General features: G+C 38.8%; 1 protein-coding gene and 1 non-coding gene across 2 annotated transcripts; one reads left to right on the plus strand and one right to left on the minus strand.

Moving 5' to 3' along the window:
• Positions 1-5935: 5935 nt before the first annotated feature.
• On the plus strand, positions 5936-6009 carry TRNAT-AGU (transfer RNA threonine (anticodon AGU)). Its single transcript has one exon. It is a non-coding gene; the product is annotated as a tRNA-Thr (tRNA).
• Positions 6010-10934: 4925 nt separating this feature from the next.
• ARPC3 (actin related protein 2/3 complex subunit 3) lies at positions 10935-19347 on the minus strand. Its single transcript, XM_033097272.1, has 7 exons — positions 19209-19347; positions 16978-17077; positions 14631-14707; positions 13085-13153; positions 12155-12281; positions 11714-11808; positions 10935-11240 (listed from the first exon to the last, which is right to left on the minus strand). The coding sequence occupies exons 1-7, from the start codon at positions 19212-19214 to the stop codon at positions 11178-11180; spliced, it is 537 nt and encodes a 178-aa protein (XP_032953163.1). The 5' UTR covers positions 19215-19347; the 3' UTR covers positions 10935-11177.
• Positions 19348-19846: the final 499 nt, after the last annotated feature.

Raw genomic sequence — 19846 nt, forward strand, 5'->3', positions numbered from 1 at the left:
ATTAGCACTATAAACAGATTTGTCAATTGTTGAAACACAGTCTTGGTGTTCCATGAAAAGACAGAAGACACTTAAATGCACGTTACTAAGTGAACGAAGCCAGTCTGAAAAGGCTACATACTGCATGATTCCAACTGTATGACATTCTGGAAAAGATGAAACTGGAGACAGTAAAAAGATCAGTGGTTGCCAGAGGTTAGAGGGGAGGGAGGAATCAGTGGAGCACAGGGGATTTTTATGAAAGTGAAACTATATACTATAATGGTGGATACATGTCATTATGTTTGTCAAAACTCATAGAATATACAACATGGAAACCTAACATAAACTATGGACTTTGGCTGGTAATGATATTTCAGTGTAAGTTCATCAGCTGTAACAAATGTACCACACTGGTGGTGGATGTTGACAGTGAGGGAGGCTGTGCATTTGTGACACAGCAGGGGCAATTGGGTATTTGGGAACTCTCTACTTTCCACTCAGTTTTGCTCTGAATCTAGAACTGCTAAAAAAAAAAGTGAAGAAAAAAGAGGGGTGTGTGTGTAAAAACTGACCTGTTCTGTGTGTCAAACATGCCAGATACACCACTGTATCTAACACACTTAGAACAATGTCTGGCACACAGTGAACACTATAAATGCTTGTTATACGTTTCTCTCCATTTGAAATATTTTATAGTTAAAATCACATTTAATAATAGCCAAAAATTGGAAACAATTCAAATGTTGACCAACTGATAACTATATAAACCAAATGTGGTATATCTGTACAGTGTAACCTATTCGGCACAAAAATAAAAAGAACTGCTGATAACATGGATGAATTTCAAAAATATTGTGCTGTGCTAAAAATAAAATCATGCTAGGTCAAAGAAACCAGACAGAAAAAGAATCATATAATCTCTGACTCCATTTATATTAAATATCCAGAAAAGACAGACCGACAGCAACAGAAAGATTTGTGGTTGCTTGGTGGTGAAGGTAGGAATTGGGAAGTGATTGCGGTTCCCAAAAGATCCCTCCTTTTGGGATTTGATGGAAATTTTCTAAAACTGGATTGTGATGATTGCTGCACAACTCTCTAAATTTACTAAGAAATAATTGAATAATACACTTAAAATGGGTGATTTTTATTTTATGTAAATTATACCTCAATGAAACAATTAAAAATAAACACACCTATAAACCACATGACAGTCACCAATTTACCCTCTCTACACGGCAGTGTAAAATATAGTTAGGTTCATATCTGGATTGACATCCTACTGCAAAGTCACATATCCTCCAGTCCTGGAATAAACCAACATTCATAGACTCGAGACATTTTTAGTTGAAATTGCCATACTTTCTAAAAAGTGATTGCTCTCTCCTCTAATCCCTCGATTCTCTGAATGGGAATTACAGTTTGGACAATTCATTTGATAACTAATGACCTCATGCCTTGTACATCTATCCACCGTATTTAAATCTGTGATTGTTAAATTTTCTCATCTCTGTGTAAACCCATCTCACAAGAGTAGGTGGGATGCTTCTTTGCATTCCTGAAGTGGGGAAGACTGGGGGAGAAGCATCTTGGAGTATAATGCTCCAAGATTTGGATACTTATCTGAATCTAAGGAAGATGCTGGGAAGACTAGCTGGGTATTTGAGTCTGGAATTCAGAGACGTCTAGAAGGAAGGTATGAATTTGGGAGTTTTCAGCATTCAGATGCCATTAAAAAAAACTTTATAAGAACAATTTCAAATATATTAAAAAATAGAGGTATTGGTATATTGAGTCCCCATAAACCATCACCCAACTTCAACAATTATCTATTCATGACCAATCCTGTTTCACAGAGCACCCCCCACCTTCCTCCTTACCCTTCAAATTATTTTGAAGCAAATTCCAACCATTATATAATTTTATTCATGAATATTTCAGTATTCTCTAAAAGAGAGACTCCTTGTTAAACAAAATGACAGTACCATGATCACATCTAACAACAATAATTCTTTATATCATCAAATATCTAGTCATGTCTAGTAATTGTTTGTGTATATTTTACTGTTGGTTTCTTTGAATCTGGATCCAAACAAGGTCCATTCTTGCAATTGGCTGATTATGTCTCTTAAAAATGTAGGTTCTTCCTCCCTTTCCTTTTTACCCTTGTAATTTAATTCTTGAAGAGTGAGATGGTGTTTAAACCCATGAGACTGGATAAGATCACCAAGAGGGTGAGTGTAGTTAAGAGAGTTTGAAGACTGGGGCAGTTGATAAACAGGTAAATGTGTAACAGCTGGTGAGGGGGAAGCCATGATTTGTAGTGTTTGCCAATTTTCATGGTGTAAATACTCTTACCATGGACAACTGCAAGCTGCCAACTGTAACAAAACAACTGTCAGACAAAATACCTTGGGATGTAATAATTGGCTCTCTAGGTGAGGACACAGTTAGCCCTAAGGCATCTCACTATTAAGAGGTCAGAGAGGAGAAACCAGCAAAAGAGGCTGAGAAGGAACAGCCAGTGAGGTGGGAAGAAAAGTAAGACAGTGGGGTTCTGGAAGACAAATGAAGAATATGGTTCCAAGAAGGTAGGAATAATCAATTACATATATATATATATATATATATATATATACACACACACACACATGTGTATATATGTGTGTATATATGTGTGTATATATACATATATACACACATATGTGTGTGTGTATCTATATATATATATGGCAACAGGTCAAACAAAATGAGAAATGGCCATTGGATTAGCACCATGACAGTCATTGGTGACCTTGACAAGAGCATTTTTGGTGGGGCAGTGAAGAGAGGATGGGGGAGACTAGTGTGCAACAGTACAGATAGATCATTCTTTTGAGGAGTTTTGCTGCAGAGCAGTGGTTCTCAATTGGGGGTGATTTTGCCCCCAGGAGACATTTGGCAATGTCTGGAGACTGGGGGTGGGGCTTGCTTTGCTACTGGCATCTAGGAGTAGAAACAAGGGATGTTGATAAACATCCTGTAATGCACAGGGCAGACCTGCACAATAAAGTGAAGTAGAAATTTAAAATTGTAAATTTAAATATCAAGTCCAAAACATCAAGATGTCAAGGTTGAAAAGCCCTGTTTTGCAGGGAAGGAGGAAATGGGTGGTATCAGGTGGACAGAAGTTTTTTTTCCTTTTTTTATAAGATGGAAAAAATAACATGTTTATATGCTGATGGGATTGAAGGAGAACACATCACTGTCTACATGGCAGGGGAAAAGTTGATGATCTCTATAAAGAAATAGTGCTAAAACAGACTTGTGAGATTGATAAATCCACACAAAGAATGCACACAGCAAAATATTTATAGAGAAAAAATAAAGGGGCAAAGGAGAACCCACCTCATCTGGAAAGATTTTTACAATCCTCTTTAACATCAATTACCCCAAAGTAGAATGGATTCCATGGTTAAGTTCCATTAACCTAATGTAAGTCAGATCTTACTGATTTTAATGTTATTCGAAGGACATGTATAGTAGTAAACTGACTTGGGACACACAAGAGACATATCCGGGAGGGCAGTTCTCCTCTTTCTCATGGAATCATCTTCTAAAATGATAATTTTGGAACTGGAGGGGACTTTAGAGGTTATCTCACTTTCATTCTTCCTTTTATGGGTGAGGAAACTGAGGCCCGTAATTGACATGACCAGACACAGCTACACAGCTGGCCGTAAACCTTTAGGTAAGCCACGTAACAGATGCAGAATGACGTGGATATCGTGGAGCGTTGAATCAGATACATTAGGGGAACAATTTATAAATGTAAATGTTCTGCTCCACTTAAGTTCATTTCTAAACGTCCAGCAGCCTCCTAAGAATGAAAATCTTTCCCAGCTGCATTAGACATTTTTCTTAGATCTGTCTTTTGTACAAGGGGAAAAAACACAACACTTATAAATTACTCTAAGGGAAACATTACTTAACATCCCTTAAGTGTCTCCTGGCAGTGAGAGCCTTCTTTTCAGTGGAAAAGGAACTTCAGGACAAAGAATCTGCCTGAACAACTGGAGGGAATAAATGTGGCCATCTTTCCAAATGATTTTCCCTCTTTTTCAGTAAACGTGGTAGGCAAGGCAATGTATCCTGGAGTTCTAAGATGTCCAGCTTGGCATTTTGTTTATAGTCAGACAAGTAAGGCTAGGGCAACTAATTCTTTCACACACAAATGCAAAACCAAGAGGGCTGCCCCAGTCAGTGTTCAACTGCCATAAAATAATGGGTTTTTTTTCTGGAGATTTTACTATTACTAACAACCCCCTCTAAGAAACTCCTCTCTATGACTCATGTTTTACTGATCTGCCTCTTATTCTGATTAACCTCTCAGATTCTTTGCTGGTTCCTTCCTTCTTCCTGATTCCTAACTGCTATTTGTCTCAGGGATCAGATTCTCTAATTCCACCAGAACCTCTTGTCTCTCAAGCCTGTTTCTATTCCTGAGCTTTCACGTGTATTTCTATTTGTCTGCTGGGTATCAGACAGGCCATCAGCTGCCCCCTCAAACTCAGTGTGCTCCAGAATTAAGCTTATCTCCTACTCCCGTTCCAAAGGATCCAAGCCCAACCATCTATTTCCAGAAGTTTGCTTGGACAATCCCAGCTTATGCCTGCTGTCCTAGAAGAATTAATCAGAGCGTAAGTCTTTTATGCTCAAGAATTTGGATGACAAATTATATTGTCACCCAACCTGTTTCCATCAAAGGCTTTGCTGTTCTCCAAGTCAACCAGATTCAAAACCTCAAAAACCTGACTTTCAGCTGCTAAATCTAATGCAGTGGAATCTTTCAGAATGTTTCTCAACTCTCTCTTTTTTACATTCACAGTGACACCCACTAAGCCCTTACATTGGGACCGCTAATTAAGCTCCATACCCTCTACATCTGGTACACTGTAACTAACGCAATCTTACAAAAATTCTGATTTTATCCTCTTGCCCCCCTGCTTGAAAATTTAAATGTAATAACTCAATGAACATTTACTATTGACTTTTTGAGAAGCACTCTGTCTTGGCTCTCAAAATCTTCATTCATTCAATATATACTTGCGTGCCTACAGTGTGCAGCACACTGTCCCAGGCATTGGGGCTCCAATGATGCATGGCCCACTACCACATAAAAAAAACTTAAATAGAAATACAAGACAGCCAGATAATGATTCAGGGGGAAGTCTTAAGGGGACTTGCGATAAAATGGCAAATGATTTTTTTTTTTAAAGCAGTGTGAAAAGCAGGAACGGGAACACATACTTGTACATCAAGGTGCATTATAGCATTATTTACTATGGCCAAATGGTAGCAACAACCTGCCAACAGATGAAGGGATAAACAAAATGTGATCTATCCACACAATGGAATATTATTCAACCATCAAAGGGATGAAGTTCTCTGACACGTTACAACATGGGTGGAACCCGAAAACATTCAACTAAGTGAAAGGAGCTACTCGCAAAAGGACAAATGATTATATGATCGCCCTCATATAAAACATCTCGAGTAGGCAAATCCAGAGACACCAAGTAGATGAGAGGTTACCAGGGGCTAGGGGGAAGGAGAATGGGGAGATATTGTTTAATGGGCACAGTTTCTGAAAAAGTCTTGGAATTAGATAATGGTGATGGTCCCACATTTTGAATGTAATTAATGCCACTCAACTTTACACTTAAAATGGTTAAAATGGAAAATTTTGTTATACATAAAAATTAGTAATGTTGATATGCTAAAAAACCATTGAATTGTACACTTTAAATGGGTGAACTATGAGGTATGTGCATTATATCTCAAACTGGTTTTTTTAGAAAAAGCACTTGAGAGTCAAGTGCAGAAACTATGGGATGCCTTGAGAAGGGCAGGAAAGTGGTTGGTTGCCCAAGCACTTGGTTCTCAGTGGTGTGTAAAAGCAGAAGAGTGGGGTGGCTGGTTAGCTCAGTTGGTTAGAGCATGGCGCTAGTAACACCAAGGTTGTCGGTTCAATCCCCGCATGGGCCACTGTGAGCTGCGCCCTCCTTAAAAAAATAAATTCTGGAAAGATTGGGGAAAAAAAAAAAAGGGCAGAATAGTGCCCCAGTGTGGAGAACGCGTCATGTCCTTTGGACTACTCACATAATACAGATTAAAGGAATAAGTAAGCCCGACCCCGGCTCGCAAGCATATGGGTCATTACCTCCTGCAAGGGCAACTTCTCCTCAATCATCTTCTTTGCTCTAAGGTTTCCTTCCTGCCAGGCTTGATCATGGCACGTAGCTGGACAAGTTTACCCCATTCTCATCTACTCTGCCCAGTTTGGCTCACTTGTTCTGATGAGCTCAGTGTTGAGTGCCATCTTCATGAAATCTTCTCCAACCAACCTCAGTAATTACAGCCTGCTCTTTCTACAGCGCTGGAGAATCATGTCACTCGTCAGTGTTTCTATCTCGATGCACACATTTCTCATCAGATGGTTAAGGTCCTCGACAGCAGAGTTCACATTTACACTTCTTGTACATCCTTTCAGCTGGCAGAGCACAAGGAACGAGCACTTTCCTGATCTTGTAGAATGTGTTACTAAAAATGGTAATGCAGCAAAGGGGCCATCTCAGAATGGTTAACAGGGCCAGCTCTGGATTCAGAAAGACACAGCATTCATTGCCATTTCTGCCAGCTTCCAAGTGAGATATATTAATTATATTTTATATCGTTATTATTTAATTTCTGTAGGCCTCAGCTTCTTCAATTGGAAAAGGGGATAATACTTACATCTGCCCCAAAGGTTCTGACAAGGGTTAAAGAGGATTAAAAATGTGATGTGTTTAGCACACTGCCAGAACACCTGCAAATCAGAGCTGCAGTGTTAAAGCAAAGTGGAAAATCATGACTAATGATTTATCTCAAAATCAACACAGAACAGATGTGGCCCTAAATTTACACTCTCCTAATGGAATGGTCTTCCCAACTTCTATAAACAAAATGAAGGGGGAAACAAACCAAATGGCTTTTGGTGTCACAGTAGTACAGCCCTTTCTGGACACGGCTCCAAATTTTTTATTAAGGTCTTCAATACTAATAATTTTGGAAAAAAGGAAAATGCAGAGTAACACAATTCTCATAAATCTTGTTTTGAGTATTTCCATGGACTGTGATCTTTCTACACCTGACAGTAATTAGTGGCATATTAAAATGATAAATGTAAACAGGATGCGTTAAGAAAAAGAACAAGGTGACTGTTGTCCTCAGCCTGTTTTTGGCTAATGACATTTTTTTCTAAAATTTGATTTTCTATCAATCTTTTTAAAAAGTGTTTCCCACCCTGGTTATTAAGGTAACACACATCTTACTGAATTATAGTATGTATGACTTAGAACGTATAAGTCTTTGTAACTGTTTACACCCTAAGATAATTACTGTTAACAAGTTGATGTATGTGTTTCCATAGTTTTTCCCGGAGTATATACAATTAAATAAATAAGGATGGAACAATACTAGAATACTGTCTTCAACTTTTTTTTAGTAAGTCATCTTTCCATGACAGGATAGAGCCCCTTGTTTTGTTTTAATGGCTGCATATTTCATTTTATGGATGTCCCGTAACTTATTTATCCAATTCTCTATTTAAAAAATGACTGAATTATTTCCAGAGGGGTGTGTGTGTGTGTGTGTGTTTCATCATTCAACAATGAAGTGGAGATGTTGGATCAAAAAGAATGAACATTTTACAATGTGATACCATTTAAAAAAGACGAAGAAAAAAACCAACACAAGTCTTACAATTATTACTAAATTGCCTTCCCTAAAAAGTCGTACCTTGTAACAATCTTCTTTTAATAGCAGCATTGTTTACATTACAGCTGTACTTTTAAATCCATTAGGCTATACTGCTTGTGTAATTTATTCTAAATCCTTTGGAAAGTGTTCTCTCAGATATATTAAAAAGCAAAGCGAACATCTACATTATACAGCACCAACGGGAAATGTTTTAGAAGTCAGGCTTTTGGCTTATTGTCTGGCTCCCCCTGCTGGCACTCGTGGAACAGGCACCACAGTCAGTTGGTTCCTATCACCAAGGCTCCACAATCCAAAAAAAACCCCAACACGTTCATTAGAAACAAACCTTCAATTTTGAAATGAATCATTGTAGCTTTCTTTCTTTCTTTCTGACATATCTCTTGAGTCTGTAACAGAAGTTCCGATTTGAACACCCAGAATTTGATTTTAGATTTTAGGTAAGAATTTAAATTATAAACCAAAAAGTCAACTCAAATACTCTTTTGGTTTCAAGACTGTCCGTTCATGTATCTATGGAGTATGCTTTGACATACCCATTCTCTTGGGTATGTGAGAGGTGGTACTTGCTTAACCCATAATTCAGATCTTCAATAAACAAGTACTCAAAAGCATTGAATTCATACATTAAAATTATATATTAATCCATAAAACCTAAATGGAAATACTCTGATTGACCAAGTATCACCATAAAGCTCCAGTTTTAGTACAATTTTAAACTTTGTTCTGTTCCTATACAGCTTTTCCTTTGTCCCTAGTAGCGCAACATAAATAATCAAGGTCTCAACATGCTCAGTTAAATTTTTCCTCTTTCCAGACTGCCTTGTAGCTAGAGGCCAAGGGGACACAAGTGCAAGTCTCTGGGCAGGATTTCTGGGAAGGGCGTGTCAGGTGGCACTCAGCAGTGTGCCCCTTGGGCCCTCGTGCCCTCCCCTCTTCTGTCTGCCAAGCCCACAGATACGGGAGCATCTAGAGACTACAAGGATGAGAGCCACACGCCAAGGAGGGGGGAGCAGGAAGATAGGAGGAGCCTATTAGGGGTCCCCGATGACATCCTGAAATGGCTGCCCTGAACATTCAGGGACTCCTTTCAAACTCAAAAGAAAAACAATACCTTCAAGGCACTCTCAATTAGGTTTTCTGTGCTTGTGGTAAATACAATCTCAACAGTGATCCCGAAACAACCACCTCTTAAAATAACAGCTAAACACATCAAGGAGTGAAAGAGGTTGCAGTATAGTGACTTTTATGTCCAAAGGACTTGAGAGGCATTTCCTGAAATATCTAATTTATAATCTTAACGTATCAGGGAATACGTGGTCTCTTACATTTTTGGAAGAACTCACATAATAGCTACTTATGTCAGCCAAATAATGAAAACCTCTGAGATGCTAAAAACTGGCCAAATATAAAGTAAATGTCACATAAGGACAGACAATATAGAGTCCAGAAATAAGCCCATACATTTACCGTCAACTGATTTTTGACAAGGGAGCCATGACACTTCACAAGGGAAAGAACAGTCTTTTCAACAAATGGTGCTGGGACAAATGGGTAAGTCACATGCAAAAGTATAAAGTTGTACTCCTACCCCACTTCATATATAAAAACTAACTCAAAATGGAGCTAAATGCATAAAATGCTTAGAAAATAGGCATAAGTCAACATTTTGGATTAGGCAACGGTTTCTTAGATATGACACGAAAAGCACAAGTGACCAAATAAAGACAAATGGGATATCACCAAAATTAAAAACCTCTGTGCTTCAAAGGATATTATCAAGAAAGTGAAAAAACAGAATGGGAGAAAATTTTTGCAAATCACATATCTGAAAAGGGTTTAGTATTCACAATATACATAAAGAACTCTTACAACTCAACAACAACAAAAATAATTCAAGTAAAAAATGGGCAAAGGATTTGAATAATATTCTCCAAAGACGGTAAGCTGGCCACTATCCACATGAGAAGATGCTCATCATTAGTGATCAGGGAAACAGAAAAACTACAATGAGCCACTGCTTCAAACCTTCTAGGATGGCGATGAACAACAAATGTTGAAAAGGATGTGGAGAAATTACAACCCTCACAGCCACTATGGAAAAAAGTCTGGCAGTTCTTCAGTTAAACAGTTACCATATGACTCAGCAATTCCACCTGTAGATATGCAACCAAGAGAAATGCAAACATGTCCACACAAAAATTTGTACGCCAATATTCTTGGCAACATTTTCATAATAGCCAAAATGTAGAACCACCCAGGTGTCCATAGACTGATGGATAAACAGAATGTGATCTATCCATGCAATGGAATAGTATTCGGACATAAAAAGGAATGAAGTACTGACACATGCTACAACATGGATGAACCTTGAAGACATTATGCTAAGTAAAAGAAACCAGACACAGGGAGGCTTGTTAGATCAGTTGGTTAGAGCTTGGTGCTCTTAACACCAAGGTTGCCAGTTCGATCTTTACATGGGCCACTGTGAGCTGCGCCCTCCTTAAAAAAAATAAAATAAACCAGACACAAAAAGACAAATATTGTTTGATTCCACTAGATGAGGTGTTAGGAATAGACAAATTCAGAGACCGAAAGCAGATTAGAGGTTACCAGGAATTGGGGGGTTACAATTAGTAGGAGTTTAATGGTCAGAGTTTCCATCTGGGTTAATGAAAAAGTTTTGGAAATAAACAATGGTGATGGTTGCATATTCATGTCAGTGAACTGTACACTTAAAAATGGTTAAAGTGGTAAATATTATGTGTATTTTACCACAGTAAAATAAAGGAACAAAGTTATAACATGAATGAGCCTTGAAAACATGATGCTAAGTGAAAGAAAACAGACACAAAGGCCACATGTTATATGATCCCACTTCTGTGAAATGCCCAGAATGGGCAAATCCATAGATAGAAAGTAGATCAGTGGTTGCCAGGGACTTGGAGGAGGGGGCTGGAGAGGAATGGGGGTGACCGCTAAAGAGTACAGGTACGTCTTTTTGGGGTGGTGAAAATGTTCTGGAATTAGTGGCGATGGTTGCAATACTTTGCATATATAATAAAAACTAGCGAATTATACACTTTAAAAGGGTGAATACTATCTCACAAAAAATTTTAAGTGTCAAAGATAAGCAATCAACTTTTCCTGACATGAAATGTTAGAAATTTCTTTATTCTTACTTAAGCACTGCTTACTACTGCAGAACACTTCAAATCACCCTTCGAGAACTCATTCTCCCCCCCTCACCCAAATTCTCGATAAAGAGCTTTTCAAGTAAAGACATGCTCTCTTCTCTCTTCTGTATAAAACTTTATGAAATAAAGGCAAAGAACTGTGTGCGTCTTGCTGTAAAATGCTGCCCATGGCTGCGGAAACAGCGTCTGCCCAGGCTCCCTTTACTGTCCAGGTCCTGAAAGACTCTTGTTCATGAATTGTCTCTTCACAAAGCAAGTCCACCACTAACAAAAGGGAACAAAACAGAATGAACAGTGGCAAATCACAGTGCAAGTTCAAGGTAAGGTCAGAATATGAACTTATTTAATAACAAAATTTAAAATTAGTCTGGCTGCCCTTAACATTACAAATTCCTTGAAAACACATGTAAAAAAAATTTTTTTGAGTGACTTATAGGTCACTCAAAATTCCGACAACAAAACAGATATAATACATTCAAGATATCTCACGCAGAAAACTTGTTCTATGGGGTTTACAATGCCCCAACATAAGAACAAACAAACATAATTTATTATATGCAATCATTATTCACTGTGATTCAGTGAACTGCTACTTATAAGAAGGCACATACTAAAAGTTTAGCAACACTGCAATGTGGAAACAAAGTATTCTTGTAATGAAAAACCTTAGTGTGTTTAATGGGGGCAATAGGATAAAGGTGATTTAGCTATTCAATAGGCAAAGAAGAGGGTCTTACCTTGCTAGGTTTATCATTCTGAGGGTCAAAAACTTTCTCACACAGTCTCAGCCCAGTCTCTTGCCTTAGCTGCTGTAAATAGGCCCTCATCACTTCTAAAAGAAGGAGCAAGTAGAACAATAAAAAAAAATGTATTTGAGAATGTATTGCTGGTTGCTGATCTAGACACTGACCTTGGCAGTATATTTCTGTACATTCAAACAGGATAAAAAACAGAAATGACAGTCCCAATGGTTTTATGACTATATTCATTTTGATCCAAAAGATTCTTTACATGTCATACTTGTTGCCAAGAATCTTTTGTGAGAGTGACTAGTAAGATAATGTACCTGCTAAAGATTCCACTTTCGATTGTATACCAATCAAAGCCAGAAAAGGAGGGGGGTAAAAAGCCAAACGGAGAATATCTGTGCCCTACAGAGACAGAGACCCTGTACTTACCATCTTCCTGTTTATTTGCAGGTTTGGCATAAATTGCGTTAAGTGGAAAACCAGGCTCTCCAGGGATGGGAAAATTAGTGATTCCCAACGTATACATTTCTTTCTCGCCTTGGCTTTTGGAATTGCACTAAAAAAACACAAAAAATTATATACACACACATATTTTACAGGGAAAAGGATAATAATATCCAATTTGCAATTTTTCAGTCTAAGTAGCTATAGCTGGGATTAATGTTTTTGGTGACTTTTTGCAATCTGGTGAAGCCTGGGTGCTCCTTCTCAGAATAATGCTTTGAATGAATAAAATACACAGAATTACAAAAGAAACCAATTGTAGTGAAATACAATAATTATAATATTAAAAAACTAATTTATAATATAGTCATACATGTGCTAAATAACAAGATTCTGCAGTGGCCCTAATAACTAAATTCTGAAGTAGTAATGAGTATAAACAGAATTGCAAAAATCTTCAACTTTAAATGTAATCTGAATATGCTGTGATTTCTATTGGAGAAAAAAATCACAGGTATTGCTAATATTACAGCGAGCTGTTGTCTACATTAATAAAGGGAGTAAATGTTAAATTTCAGTTACAGGTTAGTGAAAAGAAAAATGTGATCTTTTTCCCACTCAAGTCCATGGACCCCTGAATTCTATCCTTGGACTCCAAGTTAAGAACCTCTGAGCCAAGGACTTGAAAGGAATTTTTTGCTCAAGATTTGTCTTGGGAAAATACACGCAAAGCATTATCTTCTGATTTGTCAACTACACTGTAAGTTTAGAAGTCTACCTTCAGATTTATTTTCCTCTTAAGTCCATGCTCTAAGTCAGAGGAAATATTTTCTACTTTTCCTTAAAGTCTCACCAAAGTCCAAATACCTACTAGTAATTTGTTTTCCTGATAGGTGATTATCCAAGTTTAATTACCTTTTGGAGTTTCTTCAGACACTCAGAAATGTAGAGAGTTATATATATCAAGGTCCTATCAGCTTCATTCTACAGGGCGGAAAACAAAACTTAAAAACAGTCCTGATCAAAACATAACAATTATATGCAATAAATGAATTCAATCTTTGCCTTTTGACTATCAACTGAAAAATGCAAAAGTTACGATAGCATCAAACATTCCTACTCTCAATATGCGTCTTCTCAAGCCCCGTTTCTGTCTGCCCTGAGCTGCATGACTGCTCCCGTCTTCCTCGGCCACCCTTGCCACTGGGTTCCTGAGGTGCTGTGCCAAGAGCCCTTCACTGTGTAGGAAGGAGAGTTCACAAAGCTGCTGGGAAAACCTGAGGTGCACCATATGGTTGGCTAATTTTTAAAAAGCCTTTCAGTTCAGGATCTCTGCTGAGAACAGAAACATTCATGGCTGTAAAAGAGGAAGCAATTACTTCACAAGTGACTTGTTTCTGAAGAGGTCCATAAGCCCAACTCTTGAACTAACCAAAAAAGGAAAATCTGAAGAAACGAATGGATGTTGATCAAATGTGGCGTGTAGTTCAGGTCAAATTTTTCACAGATTTATAGTTTAAAAGAAACCAAACTACACATTTCCTTATTTTTATGATCATATGATATTTAAGAGAGAATGCAATGTGACAGAATTGTATTTACTCACATCTATTACAAACACAACACTTACAGAAAACACTCTGCTAAGATCACAGAAGGTTTAGACTACAATTTGTAGATCAAGAATCTACAAATAAAGATTTCACACCCTGTTGATTCCAAAAGGTCAAAGTTTGGCAAGGAGCTGAAGTTCCAGATTCTAGAATATTATCCAGAAAATGTGTTAACATTTCTTGTAACTTGCTCAAAAGCAGGAGCTAAAAAACGTTCTGCATTTTTCCCTCTCCTTCTCTGCCACCCCACTTCTACCTTCCCCTGATCTCATTCCTCACAAGGGCTAAGAGCAGATGGGACGAGAGGGTGGTTGAGGGGTGGGTTGGAGTCACTGAAGTTTCTTTATTTCTCCATTTCAGGTCCAGGACACAGAGTATATAAAAAATAACAAAGCATGTAGGACTTTTAGTTTTGGACTGGCACATAGTAGGTGCTTAATTAATGCTGAATGAAGAAAAAAGGACCAGATAGTAAATACTTCAGGCTCTGCAGGCTATATAGTCTTTATCACTACTCAACTCAGCTGTTGTGGTGTGAAAGCAACCACAGACAATATATAAACAAATGTGTGTGACTATGTTCCAATAAAACTTTATTTACAAAAAGAGGCGGCGGGCCAGATTTGGCCCTCTGGCTATAGTTTGCCAACCCCTGGTGTAGATTTTGGAGGGAATACGAGAAACTAAGAGTTTCTCATACAGAGTCTAACATTAGGCACTGTTTGGGATTTTTAAAATCATACAATCTCATTTTATTTACTCCTCAGAGCAACTATGACTGCCAGCTAGATATTATCACCATCAAAAAAAAAAAAACTAAATTAAATATTAAAAGCTCTGTACTTTACCTTAATTTCATAGTTTTTGAAGAAGACATTGGCCTTGAAGTAATAGATAGCTTCATCCACAATATCTGTATCTTTTGCTAAGCAGGACACAAAGGGAGGAAGGCAGAGAACATTACCTTAATGCAAAACATAGTATCTAAAAAAACTATAAAGAAAAAATATCCAAGCTCAACGGTCAAGAGTTTTGGAGTTGAATAAAATAAAATGAGGCTACTGAAATATAAAGTCTTCTGAAACAATTTCTAGAAAAACATGTACATGGTTTATTTTTATAGCTTTATTTTTATAAAAGTGATACATGCTCATTAGAAAAATTAATCGATACCCGTATCCCCCAAATTTTAAATCGTCACCTAATCTCACTACTGAGAAATAACTACTATTACCACTTGGTGAGGATCATTCTAATACATCTCTCAACGCATTTATAAAAAGAGACTGAGATATAGACTAACTTTAACAAACTGATTTTAAAAGTATTTGATATAATTTTACTTGAATTTACATGCTATAGTTTCAGGGGGGAAAACTCAATTGTCATTTAGGAATCCATTGGGGTTCACATACACATCTTTCTGTTTAGAAAAACCATGACTTCAAATATATTTGTACAAGCTGTTCTTGGTGGCTAGAGACTGAGAAAATCCAGAAATACTATTGTGACAGAGATAGATCTCATTATACAATTTCTTTGGCAATTTTTCGTTTTCCTTTTTTATTTTAAAAGGTCACAATCCCAGGGTCTTGGTATCCGGCAGCTGGTTTCAGCAATGCAGAGACAGCTATTTATATTTCTTGTCCATGACTGCTATCCCTCTCACACAGAAAGGCAAAGTAATCCTGAGGTTTTAATACTCTGCAATTCAGTTATCTGTATCCCTCCTCATTCCCCCGCTAAAGAATTTAAACGGAATTTGAACTCTAGACTTGTTTTCCTTGCAATCTGTTTTCTTATCTGCACAAAGGAAACTTTTTCAAAGGATTCAATAGTGTTTACAAAAACCAGCTAGTTTTTTTAAATGTCACCATAGGTGTGCATTTGGTGGGGAAGTTACAGGATTCAGAACCTAAAAGAAAGTTTGGCACATAAAAGGTGTTCAGAAGAAATTTGTTGGTGTAAATAACTGGATTAATGCTAACAGTTATTTAGCTCACAACACAGGTTTACATTCCTCCATAATTCCAATTCAGTTCTAACCCAGTCCCTGGGGAAGAGTAACAGGTCATTCCTTGTCTGCTGAAACCATGAAGATCTGGTTTCTTGAGGTTCCATTCGCCCTCAAAGGTAGCAATTAGATTTACTCCATCCTTGGTCATTCGCATCTTCTGATATACTAAATGGTATTTGGTAACGCTCTGAAAAGGGTTCTTTACAAGGAATCTGGGCCAACATTGTTTCTTATTTTTTCTTTGCACTGTAATTGTTTTACATTATTTTTCTTCTTTTTGGTCTGTTCTTTTCCATCTGTTCCTTTTTCTTCATCTCAGAATCAAGTACAGACTGTGGTGACTCACCAAATTTATTAAGTTTACTGAGCTTGAGCTTTCAACTGGTGTTGAAAACAAAATTAAATTAAAAAGAGGTCAAGTCAAATAGTCTAGCAAAGGGATGGAGATGACATCAGTACAAAATTGGTAATTAAAACCGTGGTCTTGGAAACCATGAATGGAATTCAGTGCAGACCCTTTCTGTATGTAGGGAAACCATGTCTAATATAATACAAATTACACTGTTGGCAGAGTATCTAAGAATGTGTCAGAAGAGTCTCAAGGTCTGAAAAGAATGGGGCTTTCTGAACAGTAAAAAATGATTTAAAAAGGAGTACCAAGAAAGAAAGCAGAATTATGTAATTCAGAAAAGCAAGAGAAGAAATGAGTAATGTTACATAGGACGCTTCAGATTTAAGATCGAGGTGTTGCTAAATATGGAGATCCTGAAAAATCGATCAAGAAAGTAGATTTAGATGGGGAAGAGGTTAAAATATGTTTTGTGTTTTTCCAGCTTAATGACAGATAAGGGGTAGGGACATGGCATTCTTTACAAGTAGCAGCACTAGTTTGTAAGAACTGACAGTGACGACAGAAAACTGTGTAGAGAATTAAGCACATTTTCTTTCTCCTCAACAAAATGTCCTGGAGAAATCAGCAGCAATAACAGTTTCCTATTAGATACAACATATACCTATATCTTGAAAGGCCTAAAAAGCAATATCCACCAAGCAAACAGAAAATACAGGAGCAATGTGAAACAGAGGCCTGAGCTAAGAATTTCCCTGATTTGATGTCAGAGGGTTGTTCGATGTTTCATACCAAAATCTGAAAATAACAGAAAGGGGTTTCGACTTACTCTCTCTAGGGGCGGGTCCTTTGAACTGACTTCTGATAGGCAACAGTGCCATGTTTCCAATCAGCTTGGTGTCGGGGTCCATGAGAGAAGAGTGGTAAGCCTGTATTGGCACGCCAGGTAATACAGAAACAGAAAGAGAGCAAACGTCAGCAGGGCAGAGAAGTGTTTTTCTCCGAAAGGGAAAAAAAAAAGAGTAACCCACCCCAGATTAACTAGAGGAAGAGGGAGAAGAGATGGTGGCAGCTGTGTGCTGGAGCTGGCTCTTACTGGCTCATGAAAACCAACTGTTAAATTTCTAGGAATTTTTGAGCCAAGCTGGTTGTTGAACACAGCTGTTATTAAAAATAAACTTATATAAATTTGCAATAAATTACATTAAAAACAAAGATAATAAATACTCAAAATTCATTACTTCCTATTAAAAAATACTGTTGTCTGTGAGCTTGAAGTTATTCATGCCTTTTGTATCTTTAGGGCGGAAATACTATATAATGTGGTACTACTGTGCATTTCTTTCAATTCCACGTTCAGTGACATCACACTGGTAACTGATGGGAGTATTTACATCACAGAAATAGGCAAACACCATATAGATCAGAGGTACCCACCCCCCAGCTGTTGTTAAGCCAGAGCCCAAGCACTGGCTTTTCAGCGCTGCCATTTTCTGGCTTTCTGTCTTTGATCGAGATACCATTTTTCTTCTCTTAGCTGGTTTCCAAATTTGCAAAATGAAGAGATATACTGCTTTCAATGGGTAGGTGTGAATTAAAGGATGAGAGGGGGGAAAAATCATATTTGTGAGAGCAACTTGTATATGAGTCCTCGTTCTGCCTTTTATAAGATGTCTAACTTTTTAAAGAAGACATGGGCCCCATTCATATATTCATTCAGTCAGTCACCAAATGATTACTAAGCACCTTCTAAGTGTAAGGCACGGTGATATAATGGTATACAAGACCAGTACGGTCTCCATTTTTAAAGAACTTTTGGCTAACAGAGAAGACAGATATTAAATAAGTAACAAAGGGGAAGTCCAGGGTGCTCTATGTGCAAATGGAATGAGCAAAGGGCTTTAGCGTCCTGGTTTAAAATCGGACTTTATCAAAGTCTTTGCACTAGTGTGCAACCTTAGGGAAATTACTTAACTTCTCTGAGCCTCGGTTTCCTCCCTCCTCTGCAAAATGTGAAACCAATAATATATCTACCTCATAGGCTCACTGTAAGGATTAAATGGGATAATTTATATAACGTGTGTAGCTCAGGGCCTGCCTGGCACATATCGAGTCAAATGGTAGCTATATGCTTCATAAAGTATTTATGACGATGGCCTGCTTCTTTTTATCACACGTATGCTTCATCTAAAGCAGCCTGCACCCTGCCTTTCACCAGCTACTGTCTTGTTACCCATCTATTTCCTTCATAGCATTTGTCATTATTAGAAACGATCTCCTTTATTTTATTTACATGTGTCTGCTTCCCCATTAAAATGTAAACTGCTTAAAAGCAGGGATTTGTTGGCTTTATTCACTGTTGTAACAGTGCTCAGCATGCAGTCCGTGCTCAGTAATGTCTGAATAATCACATGTTGTTGAACCTCTGTTTACCTAATCTGCAAAATGGAGGCTGTAAGGGCGATAAACTACCTCGCAGACTGGCTGCCAGAAATGAAGAGAAACTACACCACCAATTTTTCTCCTACTCTGATGCACAAGAAAATAGAAACATTTGGAAACCGGGCGCATACCTCGAGTTGGCTCTGGTGGCCGCCACTGCCGGCGCAACAGGGAAGTGGGTCTGACAAATGACAAGCAGCGGAAGGGACCCACCCCCTGGGACGGAGGAAGTGGGTCTTCAGAAAAAAGGAGAAGCCAGACCCTGGACTTGAAAAATGAAAACTAAAAAGCGAAGCCCTCGCGGCTCTGTTGACGTTTTGGGGACACTGCCGGAGTTGGGGGCTTGCAGAAGGGGCAAAGACAGGGTTGGGATTGGAGAGAAGGGGGCCGGAAGGGCTGAAGCAACCCCCTCTGCACGCCCACTCTGCCGCGCCTCCGCCCCTCCTGGCCGACACTATCAGGCCGCCCCAATCCTACAAGAACTGGCCCCCTCCCCTCTCCCGTTCTGTCCCCCGCTCCCTCTGCCCAGCTTGGCCCACTTCTCTCAGCTCACGCACGATGTCCGCCGCTCTCCCCAGTTCTCGCCGTCTCCCCACACCCCTGACTCGGGCTCCTTACCGGCATCTTGGCGGCCCCCGAGTTTCAACCCAGATGAAGAGCAGGAACGGGTTAGAGCGCTGGGCTTCCGGCCTGGCAGCCCGGGCGGGGTAGGCGGAAGTGAGCCGGAAGGGGCGGTGAGGAAGGACGCGCGCTTCCGGCCTTGCTGTCTGGCCGCTGGCTGCTGCGGCTGCGCAGAGCCGAAAGGGCCGGGGGGGGGGGGGGGGGGGCCGAACACCGAGTGTTGCGCAGGCGTGAGACGTGGAGCGGGCAGTGTGTTTGGGGGCTACATATCTGTGCTCGCCTTTGTTTCTTCAAAGAGCCCCTTTTCAGTGAAGCATTCCCTGTCATACTATTTTAAATTCAACCCCACTGGACTCCCTGCCTCATCCTTCTTTCCCTTTTAAAAGAATCTTATGATTCTTTTATTTAGTTTACTTTCGGTGTTTATTTCCCGCGATCTCCCCATCCATGTAAACAAAAAGGCAGTGATTTCGTCCGTTTTGTTCACTGCTGTGTACCCCGTGTCTAAAACAGTGATGGTATACGGTAAGCATACTTGTTCAGTGAATGAATGAACCCAACTTTTTTGTTGTTGTCATTTCAAAAATTTCATTCTCTTCAACTGCTTTTGCGGTTTATAGCGATATTTCACGTAT

This window comes from Rhinolophus ferrumequinum, chromosome 25, assembly GCF_004115265.2.
Source record: "Rhinolophus ferrumequinum isolate MPI-CBG mRhiFer1 chromosome 25, mRhiFer1_v1.p, whole genome shotgun sequence".
NCBI classification, from domain to species: Eukaryota; Metazoa; Chordata; class Mammalia; order Chiroptera; family Rhinolophidae; genus Rhinolophus; species Rhinolophus ferrumequinum.

What these genes read in the sequence shown, in the direction of transcription:
- ARPC3 (XM_033097272.1), bottom strand. An exon ending in AGGACCCGCCCCTAGAGAGA is followed by an intron (nt 14,708 to 16,977) that starts GTAAGTCGAAAC and finishes TGTCCTGCTTAG; the next exon opens with CAAAAGATACAGATATTGTG. An exon ending in TGCAAATAAACAGGAAGATG is followed by an intron (nt 11,809 to 12,154) that starts GTAAGTACAGGG and finishes TCCTTCTTTTAG; the next exon opens with AAGTGATGAGGGCCTATTTA.